Source organism: Otolemur garnettii, unplaced genomic scaffold (assembly GCF_000181295.1).
Source record: "Otolemur garnettii isolate 467f Iridium unplaced genomic scaffold, OtoGar3 scaffold00029, whole genome shotgun sequence".
In the NCBI taxonomy this organism is placed as follows: Eukaryota; Metazoa; Chordata; class Mammalia; order Primates; family Galagidae; genus Otolemur; species Otolemur garnettii.
This window is the reverse complement of record NW_003852424.1, coordinates 17,274,288-17,282,134: the sequence shown is the minus strand read 5'-3', so window position 1 is coordinate 17,282,134 and position 7,847 is coordinate 17,274,288. Positions and strand designations below refer to the sequence as shown.

The 7,847-nt window shown below is 50.2% G+C and overlaps 1 protein-coding gene across 1 annotated transcript in view; it reads right to left on the bottom strand.

Moving 5' to 3' along the window:
• Positions 1-916: 916 nt before the first annotated feature.
• TNFAIP8L1 (TNF alpha induced protein 8 like 1) overlaps positions 917-7,847 on the bottom strand; it is a 16,877-nt gene continuing 9,946 nt past the window's right edge. Inside the window, exon 2 of the mRNA XM_012804490.2 lies at positions 917-2,387. Coding sequence (XP_012659944.1) covers positions 1,819-2,379 — 561 coding nt within the window. The 5' untranslated portion in view covers positions 2,380-2,387 and the 3' untranslated portion in view covers positions 917-1,818. The remainder of the gene's footprint in view (positions 2,388-7,847) is intronic.

Here is a 7,847-nt window from a genome sequence, read left to right as displayed (position 1 = left end):
GCCCGGGCTGGGGATTCGAACCCGCCACCTTAGGTGTATGTGGCTGGCGCCTTAGCCACTTGAGCCACAGGCCCCAAGCCGGAAAGTGCATGTTTAAATAGTTCCATGGTGCTCTTTGGTTTGTTTTCTTTAATTTCAAGCTTATGAAAGGGTCCAGATAAGATGGACAGGCCAGCAGGGAGCAAGCACGACTGTGCACATTGATCTGCTCAGTCAGCACAGCTTGTGATTTTATCAGGGCTTTTTTATAGGTTCATCCTTGAACATGGAGATGTGTAGAGGTGTCTCTAGGCCTGAGATAAGCAAAGGCTGCCTTTAAAGGGTGGGGCCGAGGTAGGAACAGCTGGCTCTTGGATGAAGGTGTTTGGCTTTTTCAGGGCAACAGAAACCAAACCATGCAAAGGCTCCCCTGAGCCTGGTGTCATGATTTCCCATCTGTTAGTGTAGAGCCCGCAGGAAACAAGAAAAGGGACTATGGAGCACAGGTGGCCAGAGCCAGCAAGTTCTCAAGAGAAACCCCAAGTTCAGGTTGGTATGTGTGATTCCCTCGTTCTTTAAATGTTGGCAGCTAATTCCACATGTCTCAAATACTGGATGGGGCCAACCAGACCTCCTCAACAAATAAGGCCGGGCTCCCTTTCATAGCCTCTGCCCTCAGCAGAGCTAATGATTCTGCAGTCATGGAACTACATTTTCCCTAACTCCCAACTGAAATAACCTTCCTGACCCATAGTGGCATTTTGAAACCTTTGAGAACCCATGCTCCCTCCTGACAGAATAACAAACAGACTTCCCCACCTCACATGTTCATACCCCCATGTTGAGAATCACTGCCTCTTCTAGGTGTCAACAAATCTAAGACTTGAGCTTTGCTTCCTGTGGCCCATCTCATAAAAACAACATGATTGGCTGGTTGTTGGTTTTCTAAACATACATCATCAGAGCTGCATGTTTCCAGACAGATTGAGGTGTCCCTGCCAAACTCACCAGCATCTACCAGAAGTTTCTCTAACTGGAGCTCCAGGGCAAAATCCCATGGACTTGGGGCTTACACAATAGAACCTCTCAGTTCTGGAGGTCAGAAGTCCCAACATCAACATCAAAGTCTGGGCAGGGTGAGTCCTTCTGAGGCCAACAGGGTCTGTCGCTGGCCTCTCCTAGCTTTTGGTGGTGGCTGGCATGCCTGACATTCTTTGGCATGTGGAAGCATCACTCTGACCTCTGCCTCCATCTTTACATTGCTATTGCCCCTATGTGTGTATCTGTCCACAGTTGTGTTTTATTCCCAGTCATTGATTAGGGCCCTCCCTACTCCAGAATGACATCATCTGAATTAATTATATCTGCAGTGACTCTTTTTTCAAAGAAGGCCACCTGAGGTTTTAGGGGTTGGGTTGGTATCAAATTGTGGGGGCCACAATTCACCCTATAACACTCCTTTTCTTCCAGTTCATCATGACCTTATTTGAAGGAATGACAAAACCCAGGCAACATCATAAGTGGGACATGCAGCCTTTGGCTTACATCAAGTGACTCCGGGCCCAGCATGGGTCATGAAATGCAAATGGGGGCAAGAGGTGGGCCCTGAAGAGGCAGCAGACCTGAATTTTTCTCCCAGTTGGGCTGGGCAGGGAGGAGGGGCAACAGTGGTTCCAGTTGTTCAGCATCTTCTCAAAGGGGACGGGTCACCTGTCCAGTGTTGTTTGGTCAGAGTTCAACTGGGAGAAAAGATTAAGAATCCACCAAATCCACGCCCCCACAACACCCACAGTAGACAAACCACAGAAGGAGGGGCCCGCAGGCAGGTGGTCTGAGAGCTCATATGCTGCCCTCGTCGAGCATCCGGTTAAGGCCGTCACAGATCCTGCACAGGTGGGAGCAGTAGGGCTCAGTTGGGCTGTAGAGTGCAGCCAGGAAATCACAGTCAGCCAAGTGGCCGAAGACATGGTTGATACGGCTGTGGGACTTGGCTGTGAGGTGTGGGCCCACAGCCTGGTGCAGCAGGTCCCTGCACTCCTGCAGGCCAGCGGCCAGCACACGCCGGTCAAAGGTGAAGTCCACCTGGTGGAAGCTGACAGCCGTCATTGCCAGGCAGTGCATCCTGTTGTGGAAACGTCGCAGCAGCGCCAGTTCCTCCACACCCAGCTGGCCCCCACGCAGAAGCAGGCCCAGTTTCATGGCCACCTTGATCAAGTTCTTGAGCACCTTCTGGGCCTCCTTGCGGCTGTGCGTGAACTCCTTGGTGGCGCGATAAAGCTCGTCCAGCACCTCACTGCTTGTGTCGTCAATGAGCACACCCACCACTGCCTTGGATGCCATCTTGCTCAGGAGCTTCTTCTGGGCCTGGAGCACCAGGTTCTTGGTGCTAAAGGTGTCCATCGCCCTGCCTGGGAGAGATAGACCCATCGTAAGTGTCCATGGCCCCTGCAGCCAGGAGCCAGGATATTGCTTCCACTCAGTATCTTCCCAATCTGGGACATTTGGCACACACCAACATTGTATCTCAGAGCACCCAAACAGGCGAGATACCTATGTAGGAAAACTTTTTGGAAAAAAACAACATTCATGCCAAAGAGATAATGATCCAACAGGCTCTAAGGGATCTAAAGAGAATTTGTTTCATTTCTATTCTTTTGTTTTTTTCCTCTGAGACAGTCTTGCTCTATCACCCAGGCTATATGCCCTGTCTTCATAGCTCACAGCAACCTCAAATTCTTGGGCTCAAGCAATCCTCTTACCTCAGCCTCCCACCTAGGGGGACAACGGGTGTCCACCATGACACCCAGCTAGAGAAGTTGTTTCTTTAAAAAAGAAGAAAAGGGGCTTGGTGCCTGTGGCTCAAGTGGCTAAGGCGCCAGCTACATACACCTGAGCTGGCGGGTTCAAATCCAGCCTGGGCCCACCAAACAACAATGAATGGGTGCAACCAAAAAATAGCTGGGCATTGTGGCAGGCGCCTGTAGTCCCAGCTACTTGGGAGGCAGAGGCAGGAGAATCGCTTGAGCCCAGGAGTTGGAGGTTGCTGTGAGCTGTGATGCTGCAGCACTCTACCCAGGCCGCAATAGTGAGACTCTGTCTAAAAAAAAAAAGAAGAAGAAAAGGAATGAAGGTGTAATGATGAAATCTGGCCAGGCCTTCTGCAGTCAAATGCTCTTACCATTGAGCTATACCCCTAGGCAGGGCCTTCTGAATTCCACTATTTGCGAGGCCTGACACCAGCCTCCCAATCCACTGCATCTTTGCTGTGAGTTGAGAAGAGGTCACTGTGATCATGGCTAGGGCTCTAACATCTGGCTTATTCTCCCCATGGGGTAGCATTCTGATCCCCCTGCTCTACACTGTTCAGGGTGGAGGCACCCAGTTCCGTGACCAGTGCCCACAGCCTCACTGCCCCTGCAAGGTTTACAACCAACATCCCCAGATCTTAGACCTTGAATGGGCCCCAGGAGCAGATGCCTGCATTGTGGGAGGACACCTGTGGGGTTTCTGGAAATGCATTACTCTGATGATCCCTCCAACATGGAAACACTGGGTTTTCTGTTTGTTTTTATTTATTAATTTAATTTATTTTATTTTGTTTTCGTTTATTTATATCTCCCTGGGTAGAGTGTCAATGTCAGCCTTGCTCACAATAACCTCAAACTCCAGGGATTGGGTGATCCTCTTGTCCCAGCCTCTGAAATAGCTAGGACTACAAACACCTGCCATTAACACCCACCTAGTTTTTCTATTTTTAGTAGAGATGGGGTTTCACTCATGCTCAGTTTGGTCTCAGACTCCTGAGCTTAAGGGATCCTCCCACCTCAGACTCCCAGAGTGCAGAAACACTGGTTTATAACAACTCCCATCCAGGAAGAGGCCAGGGAGGTAAATGGCCAAAGTGAAAGGCAGGCCAGCTCTAAGGGGACAGTGACCAGGCCTTTAACTGCAGAATGCTGTCCCTCTGTCCATCATGGCTCTCTCCTTTTGTCTTCCTGCCATCATAGTCTGCTAGATTCCCCATGCTCTGGAGCCCCCCTCTCTAACCATCTCCTTCCAGAAATTCCAGAATTCTTCCTAAATTGTAGAGCTTGGCTTAGCCCTTCCCTGCTCAGAAACAGCTCCTGTGGCCTCCAGGACCAAGCCCACACCTCACTTAGGCCATGAATGGTTCCATACTGGACTCTCAGCACCCTGACCCCCAAGGCCTTGCCTGGTGAACTCCCATATACCCCTTAATACCCTGATCCCCAAATTCCTGCCTCCTCTCCTTATATATTCATAACCCTTAGCTTAGCCTGGACATCACTTCCTACAGGAAGCAATCTGTGAACTTGCAAGCCAGTCAACAAGGCACTTCCTCTGAGCCACATAGTGCCATAGGCATCCCCCATTGTTGCTTTGCTCCCCCAGCTTTGCGTCCCCACTGGTCTGCCTCACCCCAGGCCACAAGAGAAAGAATCAATCTGGCTCCTTATCCGAGACTCCAGTACATCTGTCATATGAGTGAGAAAAAACCGGTGGTGGGGGGTTGACCTGGGACCCACCCTGTCTCTCGCCTGTGGCCCCAGGTCTTGATCAGCACCCACGCCCACCCTAGCCAGGCCAGGAATGTCGTGTGGGTGCCCACTCAGCCCCAGAAGCCCCCACAAAGCCTGTCTTTGTGTGAGCTCAGACCCAGAAGTCCCAGCACTCAGCTGCCCCCTCGCCTTCTGTCAGAGTTCAGGGCAGGCACTGGAATTACTGGAGGGGCCTTCCCTGCCTCCGACCCTGGTCACAAGACCAGGCCTCTGCCTAGGCCAGAGCAGGGGTGCTGTTGACTCAGCTCCGTGTGGCAGGCCCTGAACCAGTACCTTGTGCCCCATTTTGTCATTTCTGCCATGTGTTGGGCTGGCTGCCCATTTTGCATACAAGAACGCAAAGGAACAGAGCGACTGAGTAACACCGCAATACACTGATTGCCCATTCCCAGTGTCCCCTATGAAAAAAACAACCCCAATATTTATTTTTTTATTTTATTTATTTTGAGACAGAGTCTCACTATGTCACCTTCAGTAGAGTGCCATGGCGTCACAGCTCTCAGCAACCTCAAACTCTTGGGCTTAAGCAATTCTCTTGCCTCAGCCTCCCAAGGAGCTGGGACTACAGGTGCCCACCACAATGCCTGGCTATTTTTTGGTTTTTGTTGTTGCAGTTGTCATTGTTATTTAACACCCCCGGGCTGGGTTCAAACCTGCCAGCCTTGGTATATGTGGCCAACTCCCTAACCACTGAGCTATGTGCACTGAGCCCAATCCCAATATTTAGAGCCTGCTCCCAGCTCTGTCTGGCCTCTCAGGCAAGCAACATAACTGCCACATGCCTCAGTTTCCCCAACTGTAAAATGCAGAAGATTGGAAGTAACTTTGTCCTGGGACAACCTCAGTGTCCCCCAAGCAGCAAGCTTCTCCTGGGCAAGAGGTTGGACCCACTTCCTGGAATCCCACCATTCAAGTGCCTTCTTTGGTGCTCTGAACACACAGAAAGGGATGCTGCAAGTTTAAGCCAGCTGCCAAGCATCCCCCAATGCCCTCACCCCAGTTTCTCTAGAATGATCTATTCCATTCCCTCTTACCTAGACCCCACTCATTACTCATCTGGCAAATTCCTGCCTATCCCTCATTTTTCAGCATCACCATTACCTCCTTCTGGAAGCCTTCCTCGATGCTCCAGGCTGGACCCAGTGTCTCCTTGCTCCCATGGTGCCCTGGATATCCTCCCTGGTGACCCTAAGCACCTTGGTTTCTGTGTTCATCCTCCTTCTCTCATGTGCATGCAGGGGCTGAATCTACCCTGTTCACACTGTGTCCCCAGGTCCCTCATATGCGTGTGTCAAATTCATGAGAGAAATAATGTCTGTAAACATTGGAACACAGAGGGGAATCTCAAGCCCTGGGGTCCAGCTTCCGCAGTTATCAGATGAGCAAACTGAGTCACAGAGAGAAGGAAAGGCCTTTCTCTGCCTCTTAGGGAAGAGGCCCAGGCCCTTGCACCCCAATGACCCTGGAGCCCAGATCTTTCCCACCTCCAACTCCTGAGGCTAGATGAGTTGTTTAGGAAGGGAGTAGGCTCCCAGGAGCTACCCCCGCTCATGCAAGATCAGCAGGGAAAGGGGTAGGGAACAGGCAGTTGTGGCCTCCCCCCAGCCTCCACACTCCTAGACCATCAGGACAGTCCCTATACCCACCAACACCTGGGGCAGGCAGCCAGCTGCGCAGACTATGCCTTCCTCCCTCTGCCCCATTGTTCTGCCAGAAACTCCCATCCAGGCAGCCAGATGGGGAGATGACTGCAGTCTCAGGGGAACAGGCCATGGACCAAAATAAACCTGGGCCTTCCTTCCTGCAGGAGGCGGTGTGGCTGCCATGTCAGCCCTTCTGGGGCAGGGACCTTCCCAGGGACTGTCCCAGGGCCCAAGCTCAAGATGCCAAGGTCCCTGGTTCTTGTCCAACAAATGCCAGGGAATCTCACTACTGTCACAAGCAAAACCAGATTCTGAAGCTTCAGGGACTTGGCCTGAACACTCACTGCAGTCCATCAAAAAGCATTTCTAGAGCACCGACTATGTACCAGACACAGGAATACAGCAATAATCAAGAGACCCCAGCTACCTGGTAAGTGGAGGCAGGAGGATTGCTTGTTGAGCCCAGGAGTTTGAGACTAACCTGGGCAACGGTGCAAGATTCCATCTCTACAATTTTTTTTTTAATTAGCCAGGTCTAGTGGCATGCACCTGTAGTCCCACCTACTGGACAGGAGGAGGTGGGAGGATCATGTGAGCCAGGAGTTTGAGGCTGCAGTGATCTATGATGATGCCATTGCATTTCAGCCTGGGCAACAGAGTAAGACCCTGTCCCCAAAAAGAAAAAAGATCAGATTGTCCTTCTGCCATCTTTCCATGCTGCCCTAATGTTGAGCATGAGTGTCCTGGCTGATGTTCTTAAGAACATCAATAACAGGCCAGGCACAGTGGCTCACGCCTGTAATCCTAGCACTCTGGAAGGCTGAGGTGGGTAGATTGCCTGAGCTCACAAGTTCCAGACCAGCCTGAGCAAGAGTGAGACCCCCAAATCTAAAAATAGCCAGGTGTGGCAGGTGCTTGTAGTCCCAGCTACCTGGAGGCTGAGGCAGGAAGATTACTTGAGCCCAAGAGTTTGAGGTTGCTGTGAGCTATGATGTCATAGCACTCCACTGAGGGCAACAAAGTGAGACTATGGCTCAAAAAAATTAAAAAATTTTAAAAAAAGGCTGAAAAGAGAGGCAAACACCAGGTTTGGGATAAGTCTGGGATTCTTTTGCTAGAGATGCAATACATACTTAAAAATAAAATGCCTTAATAGAAAAAAGAACATATTAACAGATGGTGATAAAGGTGATAATATGAGGGAGGAGGAGGGAGTCTGGAACGTTCCCTGTTCTGCATGTTGATCTGGGTCTATACAGAGTCAAAGGTCATTGAACTAGATGGCTGCAGAGCTCTGGGAAAACACTGAAAACCAGCCAATTGTATGCTTCCAAAAAGCAAATTTATATGGCACATTGCTGGATATAGCACACAACTACAACTCTGAATTTTGCCTGTCATGTGTAAATTATTATAACCTAATGGTTTGTACCTTTGTATTAATCTGAGATTAAAAAAGAATGAAAAAGGACAGGAAAATTTTATAGTGTGGAATTATATCCCACCAAAAAAAAAAAAAAGTAACATTTCTGTAAAGAAGATAGGTGGGCTCAGCACCTGTAGCTCAGCAGTTAGGGTGCTGGCCACTTACACCAAGGCAGGCAGGTTCAAACCCAGCCCAGGCCTGCTAAACAACAATGATAAC